General features: G+C 41.1%; 1 protein-coding gene across 1 annotated transcript in view; it reads left to right on the forward strand.

Moving 5' to 3' along the window:
• Nucleotides 1–15,897, forward strand: part of LOC137326834 (very large A-kinase anchor protein-like) — a 68,944-nt gene that overhangs the window by 32,646 nt on the left and 20,401 nt on the right. Inside the window, exons 12-17 of the mRNA XM_067992214.1 lie at nt 837–963; nt 4,807–4,949; nt 5,037–5,163; nt 8,085–8,117; nt 12,876–12,985; nt 13,478–13,607. Of these exons, the coding sequence (XP_067848315.1) occupies nt 837–963; nt 4,807–4,949; nt 5,037–5,163; nt 8,085–8,117; nt 12,876–12,985; nt 13,478–13,607 (670 nt within the window). The remainder of the gene's footprint in view (nt 1–836; nt 964–4,806; nt 4,950–5,036; nt 5,164–8,084; nt 8,118–12,875; nt 12,986–13,477; nt 13,608–15,897) is intronic.

A 15,897-nucleotide genomic window follows, 5' to 3' on the forward strand; every position in this document is an offset into this window, starting at 1 on the left:
ATGGGCCGTCTGTTATACACCTTGCCTGAGCTTCCTTTCCGACAACAATGGAAAAGAAAAACAGGCAGGGTGTATAAAAGATGGCTCAATCTGCAAGTGCCAGTTTTACAGCTGCATTGAAAGTGAAAATGGCTCCCTGTGTCTGTAATATATTGAAGGAGTGCTAGATATGTTTAAAAAAGTAAAATGTCGATAAGTACTTCTACCCTCCTGACAGCATTGTTTTAATCATAGAACCATAGAATCTTACAGCACAGAAGGTGGCCATTCAGCCCGTCGTACCTGTCCCGGCTCTTTGAAAGAGCTGTCCAAATTAGTCCCACATCCCAGCTTTTTCCCCATAACCCTGCAAATTAGTCCTCTTCAAGTACATGTCCAATTGCCTTTTGAAAGTTCCTAAGGAATCTGCTTCCACCACCCTTTCCAGATCTTAACAACCCTCTTATTCTTTTGCCAATTATTTTAAGTCTATGACCTCTGGTTACCGATCCACTTGCCAGAGGAAACAGTTTCTCCCTATTTGCTCTGTCAAAACCCCTCATTATTTTGAATTCCTCTATCAAGTCTCCCCTTAATCGTCTGTGCTCTAAGGAAAACAATCCCAGCTTCTCCAATCTCTCCAGATAACTGAAGTCCCTCATCCCTGGTATCATCAGGGTAGAATTTCTCCGTAGCTTCTCCAAGGCCATGACATCCTTCCTAAAGTGCGGTGCTCAGAATTGTGCACAATACTCCAGCTGAGGCCTAACCAGTGATGTGTAAAGGTTTAGCATGACTTCCTTGTTTTTGTATTCAATGTTGTAAATGGATTTTTTTTTTACTCATTTGTTATTCAGATGGGTTTGTTATGAAAAAGAATGTTACAAAGGCTATCAGTACTTACTGGAGGAAGGAGAGTACGAGGATTGGCAGGCATGGGGCGGATTTAACAGTACAGTACAATCCTTGCGGTATATTCAGGCTGTGAGTTACTGTTTATATTAGACTGTTTGACTAAGTCACATGCACACCAAATCTCTTCTCTTTAGTTCTTCATTCCCATCCTGACACCGCATTTCATCCTTGAGTTGGGAGAAAAGATGGTCTGAGCTATATACCCCGGCCCCTCTATAGACATTGGCAATAATGCATTGCTTGACCATCCAGTCTTAGCAGCTTTTGCTCTTGTTTAAGATAAATGCTCTGCCTCTGCCATTTGACAAAGAGCAGGATAAACTCATTAATTGGCAATATGAGTTGGGATTCCTGTTGAGGAAAGGATTGAAACTCATGATTCTGTGATTAGTTCTGCTAGATTTATGGGGACACAAATTTCTATTTATTTTCTAGCAGCTGCTTTAAATATGTATTTTGCATATATTTCAAAGGAGGGCAGTCTCTAATGGAGATGTGGCATTTGTCTCTAGTTCTCTTATACAGACAACAGCTAATTCAAGAGGGCTAGTAATCACTGAAAAGGAGTGTAGGGGTTAATAAAGAAGTCAAGGTGGGGTCCACTTGTACTCATCTCTTTTATGATCTATTAAGATTTATTCTGTTACAATTTGATGAAATTAAGCAGGACAATGGGTGTTGGTCATCAAAGTTAAATTCCAGGTTACTGCTCTACACAGGAATGCAATTGTGAAAACCTGTTATTAAAGCTGATGAGCTTTAAAGACACGCAATAATCTCTTATACAAATTCTAATTTAATCATAACAGTCTTATACAAGAAATATACCATTTCTGAATGGATGGTAATGATATATTTTAGAACTGTTGACGAAATGAAACAAATTGTTAACCATTACCAATGTATTTGCAGTTTATGTTTTCCTTCCCAAATAGTAGAGGGAACTGCTATGGAGCCTTTTATTACTGAGGACTCAGAAAATCCACTTATAGTGCCTATGTCTCTCTCTGTGTGTACTGATAACCAATTCATTATCTCCCCAATATCATTGGTTATATGGATGAAACCAGGCAGTGTTAGGTCATTAAAAAAAACTATTAACGTATATAGCCCCAATTTTAACCTAATGTACCCGGGGCAAGAGCAGGGCGAATTTGGGTTGAACGCTGGATTTACACCCCACCTGATTTTACATTCCATTGACTTCCAAGGAGCCGAAAATGGTGTGGGATGTAAAACAGCTGTTGCACCCGAGCACGTCCCATTCTAGCTGGGCACCTGAGGTTAAAATCAGGGCTTTTAGTTTGATGACACTCTAACCCCAAAAAATAAGTAAAATTTTAGAATGTAATTGTATTTTACCCAAAAATTAATGGTCATGCTGTGGGTTGAGCCGATGCATTGTATCTGGAGCAGCACATGAACATTCTGTGTACTTCAACTCTGCCCATTGAATAAGTAGCCATTGAGGTGTCAGGCGTTTTTTACTATGGAGTGAAATTAGTCCCTGCTTGTGCACACATAAATATAGGTGTTACAACTTGGGCTTTCTCTAAACACTCTTGTATCGTGCTCTATAAGCAGATACAGTATTGTATGAACCAAAACCTGCACCCTTTATACATGCTGTGTGTGGAATAGCAGGCCGGTTTTATGAACACGCACTGCTGGCAAGCATCTTGTCTGCTGAAAGCTGATATTGGGAAATTGCGGGTGCACTTGAACCACCCCCCACCCATCTCAGAGACTGCAGCCTGTGGCATTTTAAAGCTGTGCAAATTAACATTGTTTTATAACACAATCCTTCAACATAACTTATTCCCACATCCTTTCCATGAAAACAAAATGATCAAAAATTCCAAAGTGTAACACGTGGTTTATCACATCTCTCAGAAACATCTAAAGCACTTCACCAAGAATGAATTGCACTGTGCAGTTACTGTTGCTATTTGAGAAGCACATTTGTGCACAGTAAGGTCCCACAATCAGTAATGAGATGAATAACTAGGTAACCAGTTTTGGTGATGCTGGTTGAGTAAGCAATGTTAGCCGGGAAACCAGAAGAACTCCTGATTATTCTTCAAATAGAATCATGGGCTCTTTAGCATCCACTTGACCCACCAGTTTAACTTCTCTTTCTGAAAGACAGCACCTCCATTTGGTTGCACTTATGGTGAAATAAGTGTTGCACAAAATATAGATAAACAATTAGTTGTCTTTACAAATAGACCTCAATTAGAATGAGGCTATGTTTGCTTAAGACTTTCAATGACACAAACCTATTGTGGCAAAAACCCCAAACCATTTCCCTGGGTTGGGATACATGGCGAGCTCCTGGGATTCCTGCCAGCAAGAGGCAGACTACCAGTGCCTAGACACAAAATCCTGGTAGTGACGTGGCGGGACTAGATGAGGCAACTAAGCATTTACATAGAATTATATTTAAATATAGGAATCACATTAGTTGTCCGCCAGTCATCCGGCACTGTTCCCTTTTCTAATGAATTTTTATATATATGTATAGTACGTCTGCTATCTCCTCCCTAACTTCTTTTAACATGCGTGGATGCAGTCCATCCGGACCAGGGGTTTTATCCCCTCTAAGTTATCAATTATCTCCCCCCTTTCTATCTTAAATGTCTTTATATCATTTTTGATCTCATCTTCTAATGTCATGCCCACCATTTGAAGGCGAAGAAGAGTCCCGAAGATTGGGAAATCGGCAGCCTAGTCAGGCACTGAGGATTTTGAAAGGGATGGGGACAGTACCTGAAGAAGGAGAACTATTTAAAATGTCACCAAGCATGGGGCCCAAGTAAGGATATTGGGTGGTCATCAGTTTAGTGGGAATGGGTTCAAGGCAGCTGGAGGTGGGTCTCATAGACAAGATGAGCTCAGAGAGGGCATGAGAGTATATAAGAGAAAAATAAACTGGAAAAAGATGCTGGTTCAGGGATAGGGCAGGGGAGGCCTGCGGAGAGCCTTGGTGGGCCAGGCGAAAGGGAGGAAGCATCAGAGGCAACTGAACGGATGGTCTCCATCTTAGTGGAGGTGAGGGTGGAACATAGGAGCAGGAGTAGGCCATTCAGCCCCTCGAGCCTGTTCCACCATTGAATGAGATCATGGCTGATCTGTATCCTAACTCCATCCACCTGCCTTGGCTCCAGATCTCATAATACCCTTGGCCAGCAAAAATCTATCAATCTCAGATTTAAAATTATTAATTGAGCTAGCATCTACTGCTTTTTGTGGGTGAGTGTTCCAGACTTCACCAGACCTTTGCATGAAGAAGTGTTTCCTCACTTCTCTCCTGAATGGCCTGGCTCTGATTTTAAGGTTATGTCATCTTGTCCTAGACTCCCCCACCAGCATAAAAAGTTTCTCTCTCTACCCTATCAATTCCTTTCAAAATCCTAAAAACCTCAATCATATCACCCCTTTACCTTCTTTATTTCTGGGAATACAAGCCTAGTTTCTGTAATCTCTCCTCATGATCTAGCCCTTGGATCCCTGTAACATTCTGGTGAATCTGCGTTGCACTCCTTCCAAGGCCAATATATCCTTTCTAAGCTGCGGTGCCCATTACTGTACACAGTACTCCAGATGTGATCTAACCAGGGCTTTGTATAGCTGTAGCAAAACTTCCTCCCCTTTATATCACTGAAATCAGAGGACAGTGGGTAAGTTGAATTGAGATGGAGGTTGAAATCACCGAGGAAGAAGAGTCGCTCAGTATGAAGAGAACGGTAATCAATGCTGACGAGATTTTGGATGGGGTCAGTTGCACTTCTCCCTTCTCAAAAGAGTCAGCAGAATCTTTAGTTCCCTGGTCTATAATTTCCACTAACAGATATATTGTAAGAAATACATTTACTAGTATTGTGATAATATGTTAACTATCTTTTTCACCAGGATTATATGAAACCTGAGATCACTTTATTTGAGGAAACGGACTTAAAGAAAGGCAATAACATTTTTGTCAATCGTGCTATTCCAAACTTGGAAAATATAGAATATGGAACAGTGACTCAGTCAATTGAAGTAAAAAATGGAGTGTAAGTAAGTTTTCAGATTGTCTATAATTAGATGTTGTAATTGCCATTTCACAAGGGATTAACCCTCAAAATGTATCTCTATATTAGGTGGGTGGCATATCATGAAGAACATTACTCTGGAGAGCAGTATATTCTAGAAAAAGGAGTGTACAGAAACTACACTGGCTGGGGAGGAACTGACAGCTCAATCATGTCCATACGTCCGATACAACTGGTAATTTATTTTGCCTTAAGTAAAAAAGTGAACGTTTGTTATGTACCCGGTCAACAATAAAGTGCAGATCGTACTTGATAAATTTAAGTAAATTCTTCAAGAAAATTGCCAAGAGTATAAACAAAAGGAATGCAGTAGATGTGATATATGTAGACATCCAAAAGCGTTCAATAAAGTTGCCACACAAAAGCATTAAGGCAAAGATTAAGGTCCATGGTATCATAGGTTAAGAGGCTATATGGATAAGAGATGACTGAAAGATAAAGAGCAGAGAATCAGGTAAATATATTAAAGGCTGCAGGAAAAGAACAGGGAAATGGGTGTTACAAGTTTCGGGTCTGCCCTAGATATTTTCTGGGGTACGGTGGCGAGGGTCACTCCCACAGGTGGTCCAAGCGTCTTAAGATCAGGAGTGCCCGTACTGACACATATCTAAACTCTTTAGCGCAACTGGGTAGATATCAGAATTAGCACTCCTGGTCCAGAACTTTTTATGACAGGAGTGTATATTGAGATTCCACTGCTGTGGTCAGGTTTCCAATGTATGGAAAATCATGCCGGGTTCACTGACCACCACACCAAATTTCTGATGTGCGTCCTGTCATGCGAAGCTCTGTGCCAGGAGTATTATTCGTAAAATCCACACTATTATATGTTCAACATGGAGTTTTGCTGTAATTGTACATTAACTGGTTCGATGTTATCCTTTAATGGGAGAAGGCAGCTAGGAAACTCAGGCTCCACTAAAGACTAAGCAGAACCATTGGGCTTCTAAACAGTGTAAAGTGCCAGTTTGCACAGTAATCTGTTACTCAGCTGTATGTTTCATTCTTCCTCATGGAAAATAGAAACTCTCAAGATTTGGATGTTTAAATAAATCATTACAAACAAAAAGATCAGAACTAACCAAGAAATTCATTTAAATGTAATTTGCAATACAAACTATATAAGCAGATGGTGCAGACAATTTTTGGAGTTTGAATTGAAGTTTACTTTTTATTTCTGATTTCAAAATTCAGAGGTTTATTACACACATAAAAGCAAATACTTTAGTTCTAATACAATGGGTCTATAATCCAACCTTTCAAAATTCGGAAATGGCCACTGAACCAAGCTATACAGATTCACCCTTCTGCTTAATTTCCTAGTTTCCACTCCCTGAAACCAGATTAACAAATTTGGTCATTGCTTGACTATTTAAATGGCTGTCAATCCACTTTAACGGGAAACCTGAATGGGCAGGTTTCCACCAGTAAAGTTGACAAAATCCTGTAGATCTAACTTTAGAAAACTGAAGTAATTAGCACTTCTATTCATTGCTGCTAAAATAAACAATGGTAAGATTAAAACTCTAGTTTCTAGAAGTGGAAAACATCCCACCTTAATGTTACAATTGCTTGCAACAATATCTACTGTGTAGGCTAGCCCTTCTGTCTGGGATTTGGGGTCTGAGTTGGAAATTTCACTGGACCATAGGTGCATCTCTTTCAAGCAGGTAGCACTCACCAGAATCGTAGACATATCTCCAATGACCTGGGCGTGGGTCTTACCCTGACTTGGAGGGACGTATCTGGTAATGCAGTGCCCAGCATTGAGTAAACTATTCCTCAATCCTCCTTTGGAGATTCTGCCTACCCACCATAAGGAGTGAATAATGTGTAGATACTGCCTATAAAAAGACTGCACCTACATTGTATTGCTACTAATTGGGTCAAGGGTACAAGTATACTTTTACTTCAGAATCAAACGTACAAGGAATCTGTGCCTGTGCTAGAGGGGGACTAGGAGTTATGGCAAGACAAGAAAATCTATTTCTAACTTAAATCTTGAAGCAATTGATGAGACGATACAAGGGTTATCTGTCCCAATCATTGATTTATATCAGTACCTGGGTTGAGTCAGTTGAGTCCATGATCTGGTATATGATGCACCCTGTGGCCCTGAAATTTGTGGTGGCCTTCTCTACCTGCGCAAGTGCCGCAGAGCAGGACCACCGTCTGCCTGCAACATCTGACATACAGTCCCTCCCAAATCCTAGGGACCGGAGTGGGCACATCATAAGTGAATGGGGTGTCCTTATGGGGAGAAGCTGTAATTCCATATCCAGCAAAGAGGCTTTGGGAGAAAAGAATGAATAAAGTTACTTGCTCCTTAAACAGGTTTTGTAATGTGATCAGTGAATAATATTAAAAATATTTTAAGTGTTAGTAAAATCTAATATCTAAAATCTAATATCTTTGTCTCTTGTCAGCGACATGATATAATTATATACTTACCTCCCCTCCCTCCACGCCCCCCCCCCCCCCCACACACCTGACCTCTTTCTCCCTCCCTAGTTCTCACTTACCTGAGGCCATAGTGATAATAGCAGTGGCCCAATCTTCATTGACCCTTCATCGGCTGGCTTTTCACGCCACGCCAGCTCGATGGAAATGGGGCCCGAGGCCCAATATTGGGAGCACTTACATAGGCAGTTTTCATTATAAATATGGACATAGAAATTCATATTGGAAATATACAAAAACAAGTGACAATGTATCTCTTTCAAATGGAGGCTGGATTATGTCCATGCGCAGTGGTCCAATTACTCCCCAACTTCTAACCCCATTTCACCCGAAGACCACACTTGGTTTTGACTCCCCTTGTGCAATGCCATAGGAGATCGATTAGTGGTGAATAAAATGTTCCTTTTATAGCCAATCATTCTTATTGTGCAAACACTGTGTGGCGGTGATAGAATCCATATTTCTTGTTATTAACAAGTGAAATAAAAATCCTGATGTTTATTCTAAAATTCAAAAACCATGTTTCTCTATATTTTAAAATCAGCAAATTTTGTAATAACAGCTAACGATTTAGCATATTGACATAATAAACTATGTTTTAAACTGACTGAACAAATATTCTGTGCCTTATTACAGGAACCTTCTGGAGGGGATGAAGTACAGTTTCAGGTATAATAAGCAGTAACAGCATAACATTAGTAACTCATTTCATTTAATGAATATTTATGATCCAATAATCACTTTTATTATAGTTACTGGCACTAATTTTTTTGAAAGAGGAATGAGGCAAGTTGGTCCACTGTCACCTGTCCCATTCATTGTCTTCATCAGTGATGTGTTAGATGGCATCAGCCTCAGAAATATCTGTTAAGGCATTTCTAAACCAATTGTGGCATTACTTTTTGCAGATGTTGATATGTTGTTGGTAAAGTCACCTGGAGATTGTGCACTTTACTTGCCATCTTTAACATTGTGTCCCCTGGTGGGAGTCCCCAAGTGCAGTATTATGGCTCTGCACAACTCGAGAGAATCTCAAAGGTATTGATTAGAACATACACCTATCCCATTTGTTTTCTTTTTATTCATTCATCGGATGTGGGCGTCGCTGACAAGGCCAGCATTTATTGCCCATCCCTAATTGCCCTTGAGAAGGTGATAGTGAGGCGCCTTCTTGAACCGCTGCAGTCCGTGTGGTGAAGGTTCTCCCACAGTGCTGTTAGTTAGGGAGTTCCAGGATTTTGACCCAGTGACGATAAAGGAATGGGGGTATATTTCCAAGTCGGGATGGTGTGTGACTTAGAGGGGAACGTGCAGGTGGTGTTGTTCCCATGCGCCTGCTGCCCTTGTCCTTCTAGGTGGTAGAGGCCGCGGGTTTGGGAGGTGCTGTCGAAGAAGCCTTAGCGAGTTGCTGCAGTGCATCCTATAGATGGTACACACTGCAGTCACGGTGTGCCGGTGGTGAAGGGAGTGAATGTTTAAGGTGGTGGATGGGGTGCCAATCAAGCAGGCAGCTTTATCCTGGATGGTGTCGAGCTTCTTGCGTGCTGTTGGAGCTGCACTCATCCATGCAAGTGGAGAGTATTCCATCACACTCCTGACTTGTGCCTTGTCGATGGTGGAAAGGCTTTGAGGAGTCAGGAGGTGAGTCACTTGCTGCAGAATACGCAGCCTCTGACCTGCTCTTGTAACCACAGTATTTATGTGGTCCAGTTAAGTTTCTGGTCACTGGTGACCCCCAGGATGTTGATGGGGTGGGGAATTCGGTGATGGTAATGCCGTTGAATGTCAAGGGGAGGTGGTTAGACTCTCTCTTGTTGGAGATGGTCATTGCCTGGCACTTATCTGGCGCGAACGTTACTTGCCACTTATCAGCCCAAGACTGGATTTGTCCAGGTCTTACTGCATGTGGGCACGGACTGTTTCATTATCTGAGGGGTTGAGAATGGAACTGAACACTGTGCAATCATCAGCGAACATCCCCATTTCTGACCTTATGATGGAGGGAAGGTTATTGATGAAGCAGCTGAAGATGGTTGGGCCTAGGACACTGCCCTGAGGAACTCCTGCAGCAATATCCTGGGGCTGAGATGATTGGCCTCCAACAACCACTACCACCTTCCTTTGTGCTAGGTATGACTCCAGCCACCGGAGAGCTTTCCCCCTGATTCCCATTGACTTCAATTTTACTAGGGCTCCTTAATGCCATAATGTTGATTTATATTGGTACCTGTTTTTTGCTCTGGTGGGTGCTCATTTAGCTTGGGCAGGATTCTTTGGGACTGTGCTAAGAAGGAGTGAAAGGTGCTCTGGTCTTTTGGATTATAGGATACAGTGCTGCAGTGCAATTCTAGAAGTTTACATCATGTCTGGGATTTATTTTCTGGAAGGGTCATCGTCCCCCAGAAAATTTATATTTTTGATATTTTATTTGGTACTTTTTGGGGCATTTTGAGATGGTCTTTTTTATATATATACAAATGTGTTATGATATGTATATTACTTCTGAGAAGAGAATATGCCCCACTAAGCTGGATAGAAAATGACTGTAAGGGTGAATCATATTCATTGTGGTAATCTACTATTAACAAAATAATGTGCTTGTTTCTTGATTCTTATTTGAAGTTGTTTTTTGTTATACCGCTGTACTTTTTTGAACCTAGAAATTACTGTTGGCGATAATAGCAAACAAACGCTTATTAATTCTGTATTGTATTCCTTTGTGTGCTATTTTAATGCAAAGGTTAAACAATTTATTTTAAATCTGCTAAGGCCTCCATTAAAATAATGGACAAAAGAATATCACGTGAACACATTAAATGTTCATCTGATAATATCGCCAGCAACTGGGCTTTGGTCCTAAAATGAATCACTAATAATATAATAGTATAGTATCAAAGTAGCTTCTCATTAGTGTAACTGTCACAGAGCCTTACGTTCTTCATCACATGACTGCTCACATCACCTTGACCGTTTGCCGTCATTTGCTGTCTTATGCTTTCAGAGCCAGCATCTGATGTGCTTCTTTGGATCCCAAAAGGGAAGAGGTGATCCATTCAGGCCATTCATGTTTGAGACAAGCAGTGATGTTCTGTTGTCACTTCTGTTTATGCTTCTGAGCCTTCATTAATATGCAACTTTTCAAAATTGGGTTTCAATCAAAATCCTACATAATTTAATCTGAATTCTTTTTTGGATGAGAGCCTCGGCTTTCAAGGAGAGCTGATAAGGTCAAGGATAAAATATACCTAAATCATTAATCAGGCACCAGCTTTGAGAAATAAGTGGGGATAATCAATTTAGGGGTCACAAACCATTCCATTCATTTAACAGTGAGTTGGGATTTCTTATCAACCTGCTTTAATATTCCTTAAGTTTAGGAAAGGGAAAAGTTTTATGTCATGAAAGTATGGAATATATAAGAATGAAGATTAAGCATAGCATGTAATGGTCCTGTAGATTATACTTAGTGGGTTCAAATAACAACAATCCCACTCTGCCGCCATAACTGTGGTGGAGTGGGAATCACAATATGCCAGTGGAAAGAAAGCCTGATCCCGCCCAAGTCTCCAGTGTCAGGATGTAATCAGGCCATTTAAATAAAACAGGCATCAGTATCTGCACATCCTGGACGCCCGCCATTGGGTGGGGAGTGCAAAATGCAATGATGGAACACTGCATCTAGACAAAGCCAGCAGGACCGATTAAAACTATCAGAGAGGCTGGCTGCTTGGGGACAAGGGCTATCCCCAGCGCGCTTGGTTCATGACGCCTCTCAGGAAGCTATGCTCAGCAGTCAAACTGCGCTACACTAAGATCCCCATGGCTTGACTAGAGCCTTTGTCGAGCAGACCATTGGACCAATCGTTCCTCAAGCAATGATTCCACTGCCTGAACAAAAAGAGTGTTCGGTATGATTTGTGGTATGCTGTATGCTGCATAATTCTGCTCTTGAACTGGGACAATACATGGAGCCACGACTGGTAAAAGATGAGGGAGATAACACTGATGACATCAAGAATAGCGAAGAAACAGGAATGCTCCAGCACCTGCCTTCAAACAGAGCTCTTCAGCAGCAGATCATTGAAGAGTACTTCAGCTGAACAATCCCTGCCCCCCTGCATTAACAATTATGTCCAATATCTGTCCCAGTGCTTCCACCCTTCAAAAAGCATAGTCCACATGCTGAGATGAAGAAGCAGTAGGTGTGGGCAAGGGGAAGAAGTTGTAGTGAGGGAAGTAGTGGGTGTTGAGTGTGTCAGTACAAACAGAAGGAGGTGTAACGAAGTGTCCCATTGTGATTGGAAGGAAGGATTGCTGGTACTGGGCTAAAGTATGGTGTTGCAGCTCTGTGTAGAGAGAAAAAGGGATTTGAAGAGTCTTACTTTGGCAATCCTGGTAAGGTCATTAAATTTCTTCCTGTAGTGCAGCCAGGTCCTAGGAACTATACTGTTGGCATTGATCTGCTCAGCCACATCTCTCCATTGCAGCTGGCTAATTTTCCAGGGCATCCATCATCCATCTGAAGGAAAGAAAACCTCCTTCCTGGTCCTCACTTGTTCCATGTTGACCTCTACGGCAGTATCTGAAAATCGGGGTGCTCTGGCTTTCATCATTCGGCTTGCTGCTTCAATAATGCACTGTCCACTCACCACCACTGAAAACTCCACCTCCCTTTTAAGAGCTGCAGATTGCCTTTAAGAAGCCTGATGGATTTCCCACCCTCCCAAACGGCAAGCTGACTATAAGCAGTGCAATTAGCGCCAGCAGCTCTCCTCCTGTATTTAAATGAGACTGGATCACGAAAATCATTTGGGCCTCCCACCGACATCATCGGGCTGGCAGAGTGGGCACCCCACCCACTGCCCGCCTGATCAGCACCACAAAACAAAAATTGGCTCGAATGTCATTACAGCATCACCAACTGGCAGTGGCCAGGAAGATCCAGTGTGAAATAGGTCTAAAAAAAATTCCAGCAGATTTACATTGATGCGACCACCAACTTAAGAAAACCTTTTGATTAATTATGATGATCAAAGCAGGAGTCGCATTGGCACAGCTTGTTGGTGCTCCAACTTACTACATGGTAGGACATGGTGCTTCCATGATTTTGCACACAGCCAGCTCCCAATAACAGCTGTGCTATGAGGGATACGTTTGCTCCTCCAAACAACCAGCTCAAGTGTGGGATGAACACTTGGAACTAGGTTATCTCCTTAATTTCCAGAAGATGGGAGAGGGGGAAATAAAATGTATCAAAATGTATAAATGCCTTTGTGTACATTATTGTGGTGAAGGCTGTGGAAAGGAGGCACTTCTATGTTGTTTTCATCTGTAAAAGATATGATATAAATGTATGAATAACCTCATGACTGTTACAGAAAAGATCTTTGAAAGTTAAAAAATTACTGTTATGCATCTGTATTACAGCTCCAAGCATACAATGGAATTGACTTTCAGGGAGAAAGTGTTGAATTCGTAACGGGAATGGCCAGCTTGCCATCTTTACCAAGAAATTCATTTAAGGTTCTTCGTGGATGGTAAGAAAACATTTACTTTTAGTATTTTATTGGCTGTGAAGCACTTGGAACATAAATGCAAATTCTTCTTTCTTATCTATCTCTACTGTATAGACCCTGAAAAATTAAGTAACTGCATAAACTGTTGTTACCCTTTCATTTCTAAAATAAAGTAATTTCCCACTTGATCATAAAATGTATTTTCAATTCAATACATTTTTTGTAAAACTGCTTTTTTCAGCCCTATTGTGGAGGAACAAGAAGATTTCCTGTTGAGAAAGAATGGGTTTATGTAGTAGGTCTTCCCCAGAGCTATTTATACATTATTATATTTATCCTTTAGCATTTCATAAAGTGATTTATTAATAAATAATTTAGGAATTACTGCATAAAATACACGATATGCAAGGCCTCCAGAAATTAGTTTTGCAAAGTAGAGCATAGTATATTGAAATCTTCTTTTGATATTTATCCAAATATGCCTTTTATTTTATTTTTTTCTCACTTTCCTAGCTGGGTCTTGTATGATGAAGAAAATTATGGTGGCTGCCAGTATGTGTTAGAGGAAGGACACTACCCAGACCTCGATTCCCTGGGATGCCTGTCAGCAAAACGAATCAGATCTCTGAAGCCCATCAGCAATGTAAAGTGCTTTTTGTAACTCTCTGTGGTACAAGTCAACATTTGTGTTACTGCATGTAGCTCACAACCAGCCTGACTGTCCACTGCCAATTCTGCCGTGACCCGCTCAAATGGTACCACCTCTCCCTTTACGTGGCTTACACTACCTACTACTACAGAATCATTCTGGAAAGCAAATCAAGCTTCTTATCTCTAACACAAAGCCTCTCTTTCGACTTCCCTTCCCTACCCCTTCCATCATTCGACACCAGTGCAAAGAGCACATGGATTTTTCCCTCTAAGAATGGTGCCTTCTGTTCAGCTGCTTTTGCCTCTTTCAGCCCTGTCCCCTCCCCCCTCCGTCCACTCCCTGCATCCACCTATCCCAACCTGCAGCTTTCTATAGTCTCTCTCCCATTTCATACTGAGCTCACTCATCAGACTGATTTCCTTTATGAGTCGCACCACCTGCTCCCTTGGTCCCACTCGATCTAGCTCCTTACACACGACGCACAGAGGACGTCCTCTCCTCAGGGCTATTTTTCTGTCTGTAACCCAAAGTTCTTCTTCCAGGTGATTAGTGTTTGTAGATCGGTGTAGTGATGGGGAGGTTAGCCAATTGTCCTTTGTTCTAGTGTAATTTGTCCTCTTTTTGTTGTTCAAGGTTAACAATTCTAGCTAAACATCAAATGGGTTTGACTGGTACAGATGGGACTTTCTTTATAGACCTTTCCTGTTAATTGCACTGTATTTTTGGCATTCAGGCCCACAGAATATTCACTGTTCAATGTTTTATTAGCAGAAATAAATTCAGAGATATCGCAGGGCCTCAGGTCACTATATTATACAGTTTCTAGTATTTTTTAATTTTTAATGTATAATTTTGGCACTTACTTTTCTTTGAGTCTCTAGGGGCCCACATTATCCAAAACTGACCTATGAACATCACCACCATTTTAAATTTGTGGCATACGCAGAATTACAAGCTTGGGACTCATGATTGCATGTTCTTGACATGGATCAGGGATCATTCTTGCCTATCACAATGTCCCTTGTTATTTATCCTACAAGTCTCTACAGTAGTGAGTGAAAAATGGCACTTCAATAGTTCCACGCTGTCTGTGGTCAATTCTGAAGGACCAAGTAACTTAACCATTCTAATTAGTGCTTTCCCTTGATGATTCAGAAAATGAGACCTTTATCACTGTCTCCTGGAAAATTCTGCAGGTACCTTCAGTGTTGAGGAGTTAGTGAGAGCAGCAGCAGCATTGACTAGGACGAACAGAATTTCAGAATTATCCTTTCTGGCAGGTATAAAGCTCCACCTAGTGGTCATCAATGAGCAGAATATTGTCCATCATCTGACAAATTATATTAATTTTTTGGACCAAGTGCACATTGAATTGATTCCTAGAGCAGTAATGTTAGCAGTAAGAATAACATGAAAAAGCAAATTAGGAAAACTAAGCAACAACATGCATTCTAACAACAACACTCCATAACTGATGGGACAGTGGGAAAAAGTTATTTAGTGCTGATCCTTAGGGCAAACGAATATTGTTACCTTTCCTTGGGTAAATCTTGTCTAAAGACTAAAAGCTTGTATATTAGTTAAATAGTAGTACATCCAACATGATGTTTATGTTTAATATAGTATATTAAAATCATTCTTAATTTTTGCTATGGGCAATATAACAAATAGCCTGGAATTTTCACTCTTATCGATGTAGTGATGTTACACATTCCTTTTTTCCATCAACATTGCCTCACTTGCACTGAGCATCAATCACACCCATATAAAACGGGGGCATCTAGCATCGCTAGACACTAAAGAACAGGTGGAGTTTGATCTAAATTTCCAGCAGCTCCTTTTAAAAGATTCACAGAAAGCTGGGTTTTCCATTGAGAATACCATGTATCTTTTTCTTTGGAGGAAGAGGAAGCAAATGAGGCAAGACAGGCTGGCCAGGCAGCACAGAAGGTGCACAAGCAGCATCCAACACCAGAATATAGGTCCTGAAATTCCTCACGGATTCTGCCAGTCTCATGCGGTAACTCTAGCGGGAAACCAGCGAAACAACAATTTGCATTTATATAGCACCTTTAACGTAGGAAAACTTCTCAAGGTACTTTACAAGAGCGAAAACAGACAAAAATTGATACTAAGCCAAAGAAGGAGCTATTAGGAGGAGTGACTGAATTCTTAGTCAGAGGTAGGAACATAAGAACAGGAGTAGGCCATTCAGCCCCTTGTGCCTGCTCCGCCATTTGATAAGATCATGGCTGATCTGTGATCTAACTCCACATACCCG

This window comes from Heptranchias perlo, chromosome 11 (assembly GCF_035084215.1).
Source record: "Heptranchias perlo isolate sHepPer1 chromosome 11, sHepPer1.hap1, whole genome shotgun sequence".
Taxonomy (NCBI): Eukaryota; Metazoa; Chordata; class Chondrichthyes; order Hexanchiformes; family Hexanchidae; genus Heptranchias; species Heptranchias perlo.